Source organism: Phyllobates terribilis, unplaced genomic scaffold (assembly GCF_046119375.1).
Source record: "Phyllobates terribilis strain yellow unplaced genomic scaffold, ASM4611937v1 Scaffold_12__6_contigs__length_324123572, whole genome shotgun sequence".
Lineage (NCBI taxonomy): Eukaryota > Metazoa > Chordata > Amphibia > Anura > Dendrobatidae > Phyllobates > Phyllobates terribilis.
Window position 1 is genome coordinate 178,037,416 of NW_027362772.1, and position 17,924 is coordinate 178,055,339.

Here is a 17,924-nt window from a genome sequence, read left to right on the forward strand (position 1 = left end):
GGAAGTTAGGGAGGTGAATAAGTGGCTAAAGAGTTGGTGCAAGGCAGAAGGGTTTGGGTTCATGGAGAACTGGGCCGACTTCGCGGTCGGCTACAGGCTCTACCGTAGGGACGGGCTGCACCTCAATGGGGAGGGTGCAGCGGTGCTGGGGAAGAAGATGGCTAATAGGTTGGAGGAGTTTTTAAACTAGAGACGGGGGGGGAAACCAAGGAAATAGGTGGGATGTGAGGCAAGCAAGGGGGAAGGGGAGAAGTGAATATAATGAGGGTGGAGAGGGGGGTGGGGATAGTACAGTTAGATCGTTAGAGAAGTATAGGATGCTAAATAACCCCAAAGTTTTATCTTGCATGCTGACCAACGCAAGAAGCCTGACCAATAAGGCGGATGAGCTGCGGGCGCTTATATCGGAGGAGAGGTATGACATCGTAGGTATAACAGAGACTTGGCTAGACGATAGCTACGACTGGGCGGTAAATTTATTAGATTATAGTTTATTTTGAAGGGACCGGAAACAGGGGAAAAGCATGTCATCCATGCGGTCTTGCAGGTGAAACAGCTGTTTCCCTCCAAGACTAAGCGATTGTGCAGAGAGGCAGTAAAAGACCAAAGTGACACTATGTGGTTAAAAGCCACAGCATGACCACCGTGTGTGTCAACGTAACCTTACACTGCACAATTAGTGCTCGCTTCCCGATAATTGTGCAGTGTAAACAAGCTGCCAATCATTGGATGAATGATCAAAACGCTCCTTCGTTGGGTGAAATAATCTTTTATCTCATAGTTTTCAGCAGCACATGTCCAGTATATACAATGATAGTCTATGTGCACAGAACAATCTACTATTAATCGTCCTGTGCGCTTGTCTAAACAGGCTATTAAGTAATGGCAAATATGCATCCAATTGGCAGATGTTTAAACCCTTCACGCCGCGGCCATTTTCTCATGCTGCACATAACACATCTGCATCTCTGGCTGCTATGGGCATAAAAGGGGACAAACTTATGGTGTGGCACCCATGCTCCCCTGACCTCAACCCCATTGAGAACCTCTGGAGCATCATCAAAAGGAGTGTCTATGATGGCGGGAGGCCGTTCACATCTAAGCAACAACTCTGGGAGGGTATTCTGTCCTCATGCAAAACAATTGAAGCAGAAACCATCCAAAACCTGACAAATTCAATGGACGAGAGAGTTCAGAAGCTCCTTTCCAACAAGGGGTCCTATGTGCAAATGTAACATCACCTAGAATAAAGTTTTGAGTTGAAAACTGTTTGATTTCAGCTTGTAATAACCTGCTAATGCTTATAATTTCAAAAATGACCATTTTTTTGTTCTTTATTAAAATGAAAAGGTTGAAAACTCTGCTGTGCATAATAATTTGGAACATGCATTTTGAGTGCAGTTTGAGTTTTTTATTTTTTTAAAAATATACTGTTATCATAGTCAGTTTGTACAAAAACCTTTCAATTGTACTCTAATAGTTATTTTACTGGAAAATTACAATGACTGCAATTCATATAGGTAATTTGGGAAAATCTGAGAAAATATTATTTGCATAATAATTTGGAACACAGTGTAGGCTGAGCTTCATTGGACCTGACCTTTTCAGCTATGTACTCCAATACAGCTGTATTGCAGTTTATATAACAAGCAATCAGATGATCACAGGTTCAAGTCCACTAAGGGGACTATAAAACAGTAAAGAGTGGAAAAAAAAGATTTAAAAAATATTAACACAATTTAAAAAAAACTTGCAATTTGAATCACATAGAACGGGCGTTTATTGTCATCGCACTTCATAAAGATAATGCAATAAGAAGTGGTCAAAACATCACATATACGCTAAATAGTATAAATAAAAAAGTCAGCTTTCCACACAAAAAATAATCCCTCCCACAGCTAAATCAATGGAAAAGTAAACAATTACAGGTCTCAGAAAATGGTGTCACAAATCAATTTTTTTTTTATAATTTTGTTACATTTTTTTTTACTACTAAAATAATAATAAACTATACACTGTTGGTATCACTATAATTGTACTGATCTAAAGAATGTTATTGCCAAGTCATTTTAACCATACAATTAAAGCTGTTTTTTTTTTCATGATTTCATTGCACTTGAATTTTTTTTCCCCATTTCTCAGCGCATTGTATGGTAAAATTAATGGTGGAACTCGTCACCAGAAAAAGCAAGCTGACATACAGCTATGTTCCTTTAAAAATAAAAAAGTTATAGCTATTAGAAGAGGTAGAGGAAAAAACAAAAGTGCAAAAATATAAATTGGCTGCGATGAAAGGGCATTAAATGAGGCATAGATACTCATGACAAGAACATAGTTTTGCCTCTATACAAGACACTAGTGCAGTCACACTTAGAACACTCTGTACAATTTTGGGTTTCAGTGTATAAGAAGAACATAGTTGAACGGGTGCAGAGAAGAGCAACCAAGGTTATTAAGAGAATGGGTAGACAGCAATATCAAGACAGGTTAGCAAACTCAGGGTTATTCAGCTAGGAAAAACAAAGGCTTAGAGCAATCTTATTACAATATATAAATATATGAAGGAACAGTACAGAGATCTTTTTACACCTAGGCCTGCAACGGTGAGAAGGGGGCATCCCCTAGAACTTAAGGTTTAATCATCATCACCATGATTCTTTACTGCACCCATAGTAAGACTATGGATCTTTATTGGAAGAGCAGTGAGACTATGGAACTATCTGCCACATGATGTTGTAATAGTTAAAGAGGTTGTCCACCACTTTTACATTGATGGATGATTGGCCGAGGTCCGATACCCGGTACCCCCGCCAATCAGCTGTTATCGATTTCAGAGGCGGCGGTCGCTGGCCGGAAATACTTACTTGTGGAGCTGGCCATCTACTTTTAGTGGCTTGGGCTTGTTACTGCACATTCGCCTACTATCCAATAACAGTTGGTCAGCAGGGGTGCCAGGAGTCGGACCCCAGCCGATCAGACATCGATGAACTTTCCTAAAAATAGGCCATCAATGTAAAAGTAGTGGACAACCTCTTTAATTCAGTATAAAAGTACAAGAAGGACCTGGATGCCTTTCCTGATACATATAACACTAAAGGTTATGGACACTAGATTCTGTGATGGACGTTGATCCAGGGAACTAGTCTGATTGCCGGTTGGGGAGTTGGAAAGGAATTTTCCCCATAATATGGGGCAATTAACATCTGCCCATATGGTTTTTATCTTCTTCTGGATCAACATGTTAGGCTATAGGTTGAACTCGATGGACTTGTGTCTTCTTTTAACCTTAAAACTTTGAAGCTTTAATTCCATTGGGTTTGTAGCTCTATATTAGAATAAAAAACTGTCTATTAAGATGTGTAAAGAAATAAATCCATACAGAATGTTGGACCTAAAGACGACATGGTGTTAAAAGGTTGAGATTAAACTTTTAAGTGTGATTTAGAGAAGATAATCAGTTATTATTTGCATTCCCCAAGATTCATCATTATTTCAGGAATGTAAATGTTCTACACGAGGAGCTGTTTTCTTTTCTTGTTTTGATATTGTCAGTTTACGAGAATTTCCAAAGCAAGACCTGTCTTGAAGCTAAAACAGTGCAAGCCAGGAGGAGACCACACAGCAGGAGATGCAGAATGTGCTCATCCATCACTGTCTCAGTTATTAAACATTGGAATTCTTGATAAGAGACTCAATGAATCCTCCAATCAAGACTTAAAAGCTTGTTTTTTTAAAGGGGCCGTCCATTTAAAAATTGTATTTTTCCATAGGGTTGCAGACATACAAAATAACAAACTGACCTGCAGACGTGACATCACCTTCGTGAAATGGCCACAGTGTGAACATGCTCCTACACACTGCACGTATGCCATCTTATGATTCAGCTCATTTCTTTGGTTTTGCTGTAGTTTCTTGTACTCTGTACAAACAGGGCTCTACCTTTCTGAGCTAGGCATTTCATCTATATAGTTTCCCATGGGCAGGGGTCTGACCAGTTGGGCCTGGGTCCTGCTCTGCCCTTATCTATACTGAGGTTGGCTGGCACAAGGTGAGGTTTTAATATTAGAGATAGTACCATCCCAATTTGGGCACACCTTGTCGTGGTGGGATGGCTTCTATGTTTTTTGATCAAAATAGTGTTAACTAAGTACCCTATGTTATTTATATGTTCTATTACTATTTACTTATTTACCTATTTCAGGGGATTTGCTCATTTTGTTTTTTTTTCTGGAATTTTGTCTGTGACATCACCTTTGCGACCTATCAACAAAGAGAGTAACGGAGACACATCTCTGGATCCGGGGACAGTGAGAAACAGATCAGTTTGTTATTTTATAGGTCTACAACACCATGGAAAAATTTATGGTAAGTTAAAAAATGACAATCCCCCAATTAAAATCTGTGTTACATTACCCTCTGTATTTTACATTATCTACATGCAGTGTTGTAGTGTTGTCAGTTTCCTGATTTCCTTCAGTTGCTCACTGAGCCATAAATGTAAATCTTGATTCTGACTAGAGGAACATCAAATTCTATTTAATTAAGACTAAGCTAATGAAGCATATTATTATAAAATAGATAATAACCATAATTGTATGGGCATTAAGAGGATACATATTAGTGGTCATCTTAGAGTCACTTAAAGGGAATCTATTAGATTTTTGCTATGTAAGCTGAAAGCAGCATGATTTAGGGACAGAGACCCTGATTCCAGTGATGTGTCACTTATTAGGCTGTGTATTGTTGTTTCAATAAAATCAGTGTTTTATGAGCAGGAGATTATCACTACAGGACTAGATGTCTTGTACCTCTTAGTCAACTCCTGAGCAGCTCCGCCTCCTCTACTGATTGGCAGCTTTATGTAAATTTATTTATATGCACTACTGCTTTTACTTATTTACTTACAGCAGGGTATATATTCATTTTATTTCTGCCTTAGGTTTTGTTTGTTTAATGGCCAGTGTGAACATGCTTCTATTTTGCATGCATACCAACTTATACTCCAGTTCATTTTTATCAGTTTAGCTTTCAGCCTATGCACAGTGTACACAGAAAGCTGCCAATCATTGGTGTGGGAGGAGTTATACAGAGCTCAACATTCAAAGCACTGCTAGATCTGCAGCAGAGAAAATAGGGATTTTCGCAAAACTACACCAGGCAGACCAGCAAGCGATATATCATCTTTGCACTTCTTTGCACTTACAACATGCTGCTCTCAGATTACATAGCAAAAACCCTGTGACAGATTCCCTTTAATTAGGTTTTCCACGTTACTGAAGCATTAACTTGCCAGTGCCTATTATGGATGGATCAATCTAGTGGGCCATTGCTCTTTTTATTTAACATCCTGTGGGTATATCAAACTACCATTATTGGTACTATTTTTATAGTGTATCAGATCCATTATGATCTGTCATGTACCATTTATATCTTGATTTACGGATCCATTTTCATCCTGTCATAACTTTTGTTGACTTAATGGTCTATCACATTATACAAAAATCCATCAAAGATCAATAGGAGAAAAAAACAGTGACTTAGAACAGTGACTTACAACAGCGACTTAGAAGAATAAAGCTACTGTGCTCATGAAAATGACCATGTAGACCTAGCTATTATGGGTTGAGTGAAGCTTTGTTATACTGTACATGTGATCATTTACAAGATACTGACTGACCTTATCTCTTGCCTTTTCTTTTGATGTCCCATCCATCCATTGCAATTCATCCAAAGTCTCAATAAAAACTTCACGGACTTTATTTATGAGATCGCTAATCTAGAACATTACGAGAAGAAACGTTATAATTGAATGTATATCCACATATATCTATATAAATAAATATATAAATCTACCTTCCTTTATAAATGTCACAAAAAAATCAGGACAAGGTAGATATGAAAATTGTGAGGTGCATTCGTATACTTCCCTCTGTAGTCCGATACCCTGAAATAAAATCATGAGTGACCAATTGCCCCCAGAAGTCACATAATTAGTGAATTGAGTCCACCTGTGTGTAATTTCCTCTCAGTATAACTACAGCTGTGAAAGGTTTGTTTGAGAATTTTAGGGATCAAACTGCATCATGAAAACCAAGAAACACACCAGACAGGTCAGGGATAAGGTTCTGGAGAAATGTAAAGCAAATATAGGTTATAAAAAATAGCTCAAACTCTGGACATCTAATAGAACACTGTTCAATTCATCATCCAAAAATGTAAGGAGTTTGGCACAACTGCAAAACTACCAAGACATGGCCGTCATCTAAACTGACATCCCAAGCAAGGAGAGCACAAATTAGAGAATCAGAGAAGAGGCCCATGATCATTCTGATGGAGCTGTAGAGATCCGCAACTCAGGTGAGAGAATCTGTTCACAGGACAACTATTAGTCATGTGTTCCATAAATCTGGCCTTTATGGAAGAGTGGTAAGAAGAAAGACACTTTTGAAAGCAAGCCATAAGTAGTCCCATTTTCAGTTTGCAAAACCCATGTAGCGGACACAGATAGCATGTGGTCAAATGATATCAAAGTAGAACCTTTTGGGCTAAATGCAAAACACTATATTTAGCGGAAAACTAGAACTGCACATCACCCTGAAAACACCATACCCACCATCAAACATGGTGGTGACAGCATCATGCTGTGGGGATGCTTTTCTTCAGCAGGGAAAAGAAAGCTGGTCAGAGTTGATGGTGTGATGGATAGAACAAAACACAGGGCAATACTGAAGGAAAACCTGTTAGAAGCTGCAAAAGGCTTGAGACTGTGGCATAGGTTCAAAGCATATTCATATGTGTAAATGGCCCAGTCACAGTCAAGACCTAAATCCCATTGATCTGTGGCAAGACTTGAAAATTGCTGTTCACAGATGTATCCATCCAATATCAGTGAGCTAGAGCTAGTCTTCAAAGAAGAATGGGCAACCATTTCAGCCTCTAGATGTGCAAAGCTGATAGAGACATACCCCAAAAGACTTGCAGCAGTAATTGATGCGAAAGGTGGTCTTACACAGTATTAACTCTAGGGGGCTGAATACAAATGCACATCACAATTTTCAGATTTCTTTTTTTTTTAATATTTAGAAAACAATGTATTATTTCTCTTGGACTTTACAAATACTTGCTACTTTGTGTTACTATATCACATCAAATTCCAATAAAATACATTTAGGGTTGTGGATGTAATGTGAAAAAATGTGGAAAAGATCACAATGTATGATTAGAATACTTTTTCAAGGCAATGTATGTGCCCCTTCATAGCCCAAAATATGGTTGCTTTATCAAAAGTGGAACAGTGGCAATTTTTTATAATGTTCACATCATAACTTAAATAAATAAAAGGAAAAAATTAAGATGTTTAATAATGGTAGGATAATCCAAAGTAAGTGTTAAAATGTCAAAGCTTTATTTCCATATTCAATTAAAAACACCATAGGAAAACGTGCAGCGCACTACACTCCAACGACGCGTTTCAGGAGTTAGATGCTTCTTTAGTCACAGTTGATCTATGACAACCATTGAGGTCTCTACAACAAAGTTGGTGACTGATCATGTGGGAGAGGAAAATGAGCCCACTAAGGGTCTAATTGGCTCTACCTTAGATGTGCTTTGAAGCTAGGATTTGAAATACAGATAAAAACATGCACATAAAACAAACTTTTCTTAGTCAACAAAAAGTTTTTTAAAAGGCAATAACAAATATCAAAAAATATAAAAGTACGGTAAATGAAAAATTGTATAATGGATAAAAAACATCAGCAAAATAACTTATAGAAAAACATGCAAATATGCAAATTAAATACTGATACACTACCAAGTTGCTAAAAGGGAAGCACTGGATTGAAAGTTTACTGTATATAAGAAAAGTCACCATACTCATATATATATATATATATATACATATATGTATGCCTTGACCTAACGCCGCCTCTCATGTTCAGAATATGATTCCTATGCTGCAAACTAATCACATAGTCTGAATACTAACACAATAAGACATGACTGGAGTAAAACATGTCTTGTAGGGAGGAATTTTCAGGGTTTTTTTTAGCAACAATCCTTGTTAGAAGTGATGGTAGATACAGACTGTAGACAACCTGTTACTGATTTGGGAAGCTGCTGCATCAGCCATAACAGTATTTGTTAACCGCTTCAAAAACAATGAATTTAATTTCAGGTTTGATCATTTTCACATCAAATGTCCATTTTGTTCTTAGATTTTAAATCTGAAGGGCAACCTGGGTGGGATTATCACAACAGCCACATTTCGGAAGCTGACAGCTGGTAACACCATACTGCATATGTGGGTTCAGTCGCCACAGAGGTGCTGCATCTCACCCAAAGGTGTGGTATTTCACTCTCAGGTAAGGATGGAGTACTGCCCGGGACCCTAACACCTGCATTCATCACACCACACTTCAGAGGGCAGGGCGAGATTGCTCCTACAGGAGAGCACAGTCCCTGGTCCCTGGCTGGAGTGGGGGGGGACCTAGTGAGGGGGAACCATGTAGTGGGTGTGGGTGGAGGATGTAGTTCAGGGGAGCACTTCAGTAGCTGTATAAAGAGGGGAGCCATCTTAGAAAGACAGTTCAGTCAGAGGAGGAAAGTGAGGGGAGCAGAGGCTCTGTAGGAGCTCTGCTCCAGAGCAGGCCTAGTGAGAGGCCCAGGACTGAGAGAGGAGAAGAAGAGAGAGAGAAGAGGAGAGGGAGCAGAAGAAAGGCTCCAGAAGGAAAGAAGGGATCCCAGGGGTACGGGAAGTGCTGGAGGCCACCCGTATGCCCGAATCTGCCAGGAGGTGGAGGGATCAAGCCGCAGAGGGGACTGGCCCCTTAACTAGTGGAGAACTACAAGACTCAGCTAGGAACCGGAGTCTGCTGTACTTGCAAGATGCAGTGGCCACATCCGCAATTATATCGCTGAGAATGAAGTGATTAACCAGAGTCAGCATGGGTTTGTAACTAACAAGTCATGTCAGACTAACTTAATTTCCTTCTATGACAGAATCACTGACTGGGTGGATCAGGGAAATGCTGTAGATATAGTATATCTTGACTTCAGCAAAGCATTTGACAAAGTATCTCACATCATCCTTATTGAAAAAATGACCAAGTATGCAATGGACCAGGCAACTGTTAGGTGGATTCATAACTGGCTTAGTGATCGGACTCAAAGGGTGGTTGTAAATGGCTTCACATCCAGCTGGATGAATGTCTCAAGTGGGGTACCACAGGGCTCCGTCCTGGGACCTGTATTGTTCAACATCTTTATCAATGATTTAGATGAAGGAATTGAGGGTAAACTGATTAAATTTGCTGATGACACAAAGCTAGGAGGGATAGCTAATACTAGAGAAGAGAGAGAGAGGATTCAAAAAGACCTAAATAAACTGGAGCAGTGGGCAGCAACCAACAGAATGGTTTTTAACAGGGAAAAATGCAAAGTACTACATCTGGGCAATAAAAATGAAAAAAGCATATACAGAATGGGAGGAATAGAGCTAAGCAACAGTACATGTGAAAAAGACTTAGGTATACTAATAGATCATAGACTGAACATGAGTCAACAGTGTGATGCAGCAGCAAAAAAGGCAAATACAATTCTGGGATGTATTAACAGAAGCATACAGTCTAGATCACGTGAAGTCATTATCGGTCTTTACTCCTCTTTGGTCAGACCTCATCTGGAATACTGTGTACAGTTTTGGGCACCACATTTTAAAAAAGACATAGACAAACTGGAGCAAGTTCAGAGAAGAGCGACCAGAATGGTGACTGGTCTGCAAACCATGTCCTATGAGGAACGGTTGCAGGATTTGGGAATGTTTAGCTTGCAAAAAAGAAGACTGAGAGGAGACTTAATAGCTGTCTACAAATATGTCAAGGGCTGTCACATTGTAGAAGGATCATCTTTATTCTCATTTGCACAAGGAAAGACTAGAAGCAATGGGATGAAACTAAATGGGAGGAGACACAGATTAGATATTAGAAAAAACTTTTTGACAGTTAGGGTGATTAATGAGTGGAACAGGCTGCCACGAGAGGTGGTGAGTTCCCCTTCAATGGACGTCTTCAAACAGAGGCTGGACAGACATCTGTCTGAGATGATCTAGTGAATCCTGCTTTGAGCAGGGGGTTGGACCAGATGACCCAGGAGGTCCCTTCCAACTCTACCATTCTATGATTCTATGATTCTATGAAGGTGGCCACAGAGGGTCCAGGGGACTGCAGGTCGCCCGACAAGACCCGAGGTTACCGGATTGGGACACTGATTGTGAGGCGCAGGGCAGGAGGGTGAGAGCCAGCACAGGAAGACGACTGAGAAAGGCACACAGAAAGGGGTCCCGTTAAGTGCTTCTGAATTATCTGGGGGATTGCGGAACCCCTGCTTGGTGAACGCAGCGCGACGTGGGAGGCGATAAGCTGGACAGTGCAACCTGAGGAACTTAACAACTGTGAGTAAACTCGGAAGACTGCACCCCACTGTCTCTGTGATTATTGTCTGCACCATCACCCCCTGCACTACAACGCCCAGCATAACCTATAACATCAACACTGCCCTGGAGCTAAGCTCTACCTGTGGAGAACTACACCATCCCTGCTGCACTAACATTAGCCCAAGAGGACCTGCTCCGCAGCGGCGGCTCCCTTAGCCGCATACCACAGGTGGCGTCACGAACTTTGTATATAAATCCCCTGTAAATAACCCCCTGTTATTGACCGCCCTGGGTCATGGACCGGGTCACCGCCACTGTGACATCCCCCACCATTTACCGGCCCGGCACCGGGTACCCCACGGCCCAGGGGGAACGTCACATACATCCAACAATCACCTTCGACACGCAATTACAGGGTTATTCCCCAAATCACACTGTGGTCTTATGATAATGTACACATATATTTATTCATTTATTGCCAAGAGAACACATTTTTAAATTTGCCTCGTTTTGCACATATCACCCCCCGAAGGATGCCATCCCAGGCTCTATTTTTTTTGCAGTTGACATTGAAATCATCCTGCAGTTCCAGTGCTCCTGGTTGATCACGTGTAGAGCATTGTATCTCAGCTGGTTTCCTGTGCTGTGTTTAGAATAGAGCTTCTACTGTGAGGAATGATGTATCGGAAGATGTCCTCCATTACAGTGCATATCTCACATCTGGAAGCCGCAGAGCCTGTGTGGTAGTAACTAAGAAGAGAGATACATTGCAGGATGGAGCTCTGTCTACATGGGCTGAGAGAAGAGATATACCTCAGGAGGGGGCTGAAAAGAGCAATGTACTGCAGGATGGGGCTGGGAAAATATACTGCAGGATGGGGCTATACACAGGGGCTGAAATTAGTTGAGCTGTGTTTGTTGCCTACTGCTGAGAGACCAGTGATATGAAGCTGAAAATGCCGCTCTGTTGATGCATATGCATAAGAGGATTATCTTTTGCTATATGCATCCAAAGAGTGGCATTTTACAATATGACAACATTGATCTGTTAGCAACAGGAAACAAACACAGCTCTGCAATGCTATTGTAAAGTACAGCAGGAGAGTTGAACTAATGATGCAAAGACACTCTGCAGATATATTGATGTAGATGACAGAAGGTAGAATTGGTGAGGTAGCGTACTGTACAAGAGCAGTGAGTGCACAGAAGCAGAAGGAAAATTCTACACTTAGAAGAGCTTGATGATAACTCAGAGAGCTGGCAGTAAAGAAAGGGGGTGCGAGTTCTGCAGCACTAAAGAGAAGCAGGGTGATGCTGAGAAATGTCATTTTAGCAGTGTAAAAATAGAACCAGCCATTCAGCTATGCAAATCTGAATGCACAGATTGCTAGATAGAGATGAAAAAAGACACAAATGTATAATATAGAAATGTTATATTGGGTTTAGCCTGTTTATTAACAATAAGTATGCATTTACTGTGCTTTGTGAAAAATAATGTGATTGTGGGAATAACGCTTTAAGTCTATTTCTGTGGGTGAACTCAACACAGCAAAAATAAATAACAGTAACCCTGATGGTTTCTCACAGGAATCAAATTGGATCTGTACTGGGCATCCAAAATGGACCTGGAATGAGCCAAGAGTATGGTTAAATCTAAAAACCACAAAGGATTTACTATCTGGCTTAGGATCAAGACTGAGTCTAAACTTATTTTAATTTTACAATGTAACCCTCAGTTCTCATTCATGGAACATCTGTTACAGAAAAATTTGTCCATCTTGATTGAAGATCCAAGATGAAGCCAAGTCTTGAATAATGGATGAAAAGTTGTATCTAGAAGAATTATCCAACATGTTGTTTCCTAGTCTTTTTAAATCTACAAAGAAAAAAAAGACTCCTGGCTTAAACATAAAGGCTTTTATAAGTGCAGGTCCGATCTTTATGAAGCTTATTCTTATGCTGTTCCTTGCAAAGATTTTTTCCGCTTCATAAAATCCTCATTCTTACCCTACCAAAGATTATGTTAATTGTAATATAGACAATATGGTCTATAAAAGAACAAGAAGAAGACTGAAAACACGTACTTTGGACATCTCAACTACGCTAATAATCCAATGGGGCATGGTATCACAAACTTGTATTTTATTACAGTACATTCTGGTAACACAAATCCTTTTAAAATGTCCTGTACAGAAAAGATGATGTGATGATGTCATGAAACGATCCCCCTTGATAGAAAGATTTTTTGTATCTTTAATCTAAACATACAATTTCCTGAGAAATCATGTTTCATTATCAATCACCAATTAAATTACATGTAGCATGCAGTGATCCACAAAATAAGGACTCATTCAGACGTCAGTATTTTTCCACATACAAGAAAAACAGATAGATTATTCTGATCAGACTTTGATCAAAGTGTGGTCCTCGTGTCATCAGTTTTTCTCGTATGTGGAGAGAAAAAATAAAGTTTCTCCAACTTCTCCTTTCAGACAGTGCATGAAATTTCTTCAAGAACCCATAGACTAGCGTTGCTGTTTTTGATTCGACCCTCAAAACAAAATCTGACATGTCTCCGATATTTTCCGCAGACTACTCGGTTAGAGAAAAATCAAAGTTCTGTGAATAGCCCCATAGACTATCACACGTACGAGTGCTATCTATGAAAAACACTGATAGTACTCGTTCGCAAAAAATGGATATCTGAATGAGGCCTAACCCCAATGAACCATGATTCCGTGATAGCCCTCATTTTGCTTTATTTTAACCACTACTTGCATAACACATTAGGGATTGTCAAACAAATGTTCTACTATTGATACATATTTATTTTATATACAAAAAGAGACAGCATATGATTCCTAGCAATATATTTGTGTAAATGCCCGCACAGGAAATACGATTTTTGTTTAAATGTATACAACAGTTTATGTTGCAGACCTGTCCTTTATGTGAACATGGTTTTAGGCAGGGCCACCTGGCCAGTAATTAGTTTGAAAAATCACAAAACCTTTTTCTCATTCAAAGGGAATCTGTCAGCAAATTTTTGCTACTTGAGAGCAACGTGATGTAGGTAAAGAGAAGCTGAATCCAACGATGTATCACTTGGTTTACTGGGTGCAGCCGTTCTGACACAATCAGAGCTTTTAGATTTAGAAGGAAGCTGAGCAGATAAAGCTAACCCCGCCCACACCAGGCTCTCTGTGTACAAAGTCCATAGACAGTGAGCTGCTTATCATAGGAAGGGGTGTTGCCATACTAGTGTAGTCCAGCAATGTTAATCTCTTAGTAATAAATCCTTCACAATTAGTAAACAACAACACGGACTTTGACAAGTGACACATCCCTGAATTCTGTGTTTCAGCCTCTATCTGCTGCTGTCTTCAGATTACATATAAAAAAAACTGCTGACAGATTCCCTATAAGTATTCTGGTTCTTCAGAACCTTTCCAGTCTCTGTTCACATTATACAGTTCATGCAAAATGTGATGTTAAGGCTAGGATTACACAGCAACATGTGTCACACGACATTGGATGGCTGTGTTCGCATTGTGTTATTGCATATAATGATTTCGTATGGTCTTGTGTTGCGGCCTGTATCATACCATGACAATGAGTCGCAAATGTTTGGAAATGTGTTCGATTTTCTGTTTCTGGTTGAATGTCGCATGTGATTTACTTCCCATAGACTTGAATGCAAGCCCCATATGAATGTGACTTGTATCCAATGTGCAATTTGAGAGAAGCAGGAAGAGGGGCTAGTTGGCAATTTGACCGTAAGTATGAAATTCTCATATAATGATCATGTGATGACAGTTTGAACAGACAATCAGAGCCGAATCCTGAAAGTGATCACATTATATTAAATACTTTAAAGTTTCATCTTGCCAGAATGCTTGCCAAAAATATGCTTTGACCCAATAAACACCTTTATCTTATATGTTCTGGTGTATATGTTAAACAGAGACTAAAAACTTCATATAAACAAAGGTGTAAAAGTATTTTCAACATCTAAAATAACCAGCTCAGCTATACTCACCCTCAGCAGGTCCAGCGCTGCCTTTCCATTGTTGCACCGGTCTTTGTTGACAGGCTGAAGTGGTGATGTCATGACTACAACTTAGATGAGAGCTTTATCCAAATGTTCAGCCTTTTTAGACCTACTATCTTGGCATTACCACTGAACCTAGTGATTGGTACAGCAGTCATGTGAGCTGCTGTCATGATATTACCTCTGCAACCTGTCAGCAAAGAATGGAGCGGTAGCAGAGAGGCAGGTATGTTTGGCTTAAAGTCAAGACAGCGCATCAACAAAAGAACACCAAACCCACAGTGAAGAATGGTGGAGGCAGCATTATGTATTTTGGGCTGTTTTTCATCAGCTGGAACTGCAGCATTAGTCAAAGTGGAAGGCATTATGATCAGTTCCAAATATCAGTCAATTCTGCAACAAAACCTCCAGGCCTCTTCTAAAAAGCTGCAGATAAAGAGGAATTTCACCATACAGTATGACAATGAGCCAAAGCACACCTCCAAATCAACAAAACAATGGCTTCCCCAGAAGAATACAATTTAAAATCTGTGGGTTGACCATAGGAGATACCTTCCCTATCTGACAGATTTGGAGCTACTGCCAAGAACATTGAACAAAGATTGCCAATTCTAGTTGTGCCATGCTGATAGACTGCTATCCTAAATACCTAATACTGTCAGAAATTCAAAGTGTGACCTGTGTTACATGCAACAGTAAATTGTAGCGTACACACCATATGCTGTTCAGTGTCTTTTCTTATTCGAAGTAAACTTCCATTCCGGTGTTTGCTTTTTGGAAATTTGTTAGTGTATGGGTATACTGTATGGGTTTTCAATTTCATTTTACACATGCTTTTATCCATTATACAATTTTTTAATTTTTTACTATATTTTTTTGCTACTTGTTTTTTGTTTCTAAAAACATTTTTTTGGGTGAAGAATAGTGTTGAGCGAACATGCTCGACACTGTTCGGTACTCGCCCGAGCATCACGCTACTCGGGATGTTCAGCGAGCACCGAGCATTTCCGGGTTACTCGGGCGGGAGCTCGGGTCTCCGCCCTGCATGTTTGGCGCTCTTTACAGAGCCAATGAACATGCAGGGATTGCCAGCCAGTCACTGTAATGCCGCAGCCATGTTGTTTGTGGGCATTACAGTGATTGGCTGGCCGCACAGCGTCACCTCGAGTATTTAAAACCGGGCGCCGCCATCTTGGACACAGTCGCTCCGGATCAGACAGTGTAGGGACAGCGCTGCTGATTTAGGGAGAGATATATCCTGCAAAATAGTTAGTGTAGGGTCTGTAAAGGCTGCCAGATCAAACAAATAGTCCTTCTCAGGACTAATATCCATCCCAGGTATATCAGGCAGGCAGGCAGGCAGGCTGTATAGGAGACGCAGTGGTTATACCAGCAAACGCTGCATTACAGTCCTGTGTGCTGCTCCTGTTGCTGAAATTGCTGGACTTAGCTCCAGGTCCCGGGGGCCAGGAAAAATCCTTTTTTTTTATCTAAATCCTCTTTTTTTTTTCCTCCTTCACAATGTACAAATACCCATCTTATTAACCTTTTGGTGCCCCCCCCCAAAAAAAAAAGTGTGCCTCTGATTTTTCAGACACAAATATATCTGTTGAAAATAGTCTGGTGTAGGTCAGAGAAATAGAAGTGTGGTTTTGCAGTTCTATGGGCCATTTGTATCTAAAAAAAACAGTTTGAGTGTGTCGCTCACTGTTCAGCCGCAAATATATATATTTTAAAAAGCCTGGTATACACCAGTAAATTATTACTGTGGTTTTGCTGTCCCACGGTAAAAAATCTCTATTATTCAGGTTTTGGTATTTTTTTCCGTAAAGAAAAAGTAGTGTCTCCTGACTGTTGTGACACAAAAATATATCTGTTGAAAATAGTCTTGTGTAGGCCCGACATCCCAGTGTGGTTTCGCAGTTCCACGGGTCAAATCGCTGTACTATCCAATTTTGGGCCTTTGGTATCTAAAAAAAAAGCAGTTTGAGTGTGTCGCTCACTGTTCAGCCGCAAATATCTCTATTTAAAAAAGCGTGGTATACCTCAGTAAACAATAACTGTGGTTTTCCTCTTCCACGGTTCTAATCTACTCTTTATTACCCTTTTTCCATTGATAGTGCAAGTGTAAGCTATTTTACTTCATTTACAATGGGCAAAGCGCGTGGCAAGGGACGTGGAAGTGGACGTTCTGGTGATGGTTCGTGCAGAGGACGGGGCCGTGGCCAAGGTGAAAATGTGCCACAACCAACAGCCACATCTTCTCGCTCCCACTTCTTGACCGAATTACTAGGGAAGCACAGAACAACACCAGTATTGAGAACTGATCAGTGTGAACAGGTTATTAATTGGATAGCAGACAATACTTCCTGTTACCTGGGCACCACCACCTCCGGTCTGTCTTCCACACGGTCAACTCTTAGTAGCCGTGAGTTTCGACCGCATACTCCTCCTCACCCTGATTCTCCTTCCTCCCACCATGCAGAGTGTCGTCAGACAGCAAGTGATCCCACACTTGGACACTCTGAAGAGCTGTTCACTGGTCCATTTCCATATTTGGGCCCCTCGCCTGATACGCTTGAAGTGGTGGAAGAGGAGATCCCATGTTGCGATGCCCAAATATTTGAACAGCCACGGCCACAGGAAGTCGACATTGGCAATCTGTCACAAGAGGTGGACGATGACGAGACACAATTGCCAGGAAGTGAGGAGGAGGATCGTGGTGCGCAAGTGGAAGAGGAGGAGGTGGTGGATGATCTAGTAACTGACCCAACGTGGAAGGAGGACATGCAGAGTGAGGCCAGCAGCACACAGGGGGAGGGAGGCAGAGTACCCCAACAGGCAGGAAGAAGCAGTGTGGTGGCCGCACACAGAAGGCAGGCAACAGTTCCCCATAACACCAACACGAGGGACGTTGCCAGTACAACCTGTAGGTCTTCCAGAGTCTGGAATTTTTTTAAAGACTCTGCTGATAACCCCAAAAAGGCCATATGTTCCACCTGCCATGCCAGCATCAGCAAGGGTGACAAAACTGCCAGCCTGACCACCACAAGCATGATCAGGCACATGGCAGCAAAGCACCCGACTTTGTGGGGCGAAAACCATGGTCCACGACCAGCGTCAGCGGATGTCACCACTGCTTCTTCCACTGTTGTGCGTGCAATAGAACCCCCTGTTGTGTGTGCAAGGCAATCCCCTGTCCATACTGCATGTAAAGATGCCCCCTCCTCTCAGTCTTCACTTGTTATGGCAGTTTCTCAAGAAACAGCATCAACGTCCACGTCCACATCCCACCGCAGCGTTCAATTGTCCATATCCCAGACCTTTGAACGAAAGCGGAAATTCGCAGCTAATGCCCCACAGGCCACAGTCCTAAATTCGCACATTTCACGACTGCTTGCATTGGAAATGGTGCCTTTTAGGCTGGTGGAGACGGAATCC

The 17,924-nt window shown here is 41.0% G+C and overlaps 1 protein-coding gene across 4 annotated transcripts in view; it reads right to left on the reverse strand.

The window, feature by feature from the left end:
• MMEL1 (membrane metalloendopeptidase like 1) overlaps positions 1-17,924 on the reverse strand; it is a 668,752-nt gene that overhangs the window by 22,374 nt on the left and 628,454 nt on the right. For all 4 annotated transcript variants that reach the window (XM_073656486.1, XM_073656485.1, XM_073656484.1 and 1 more), the window contains one exon: positions 5,678-5,776. In XM_073656486.1, the coding sequence (XP_073512587.1) occupies positions 5,678-5,776 (99 nt within the window). The remainder of the gene's footprint in view (positions 1-5,677; positions 5,777-17,924) is intronic.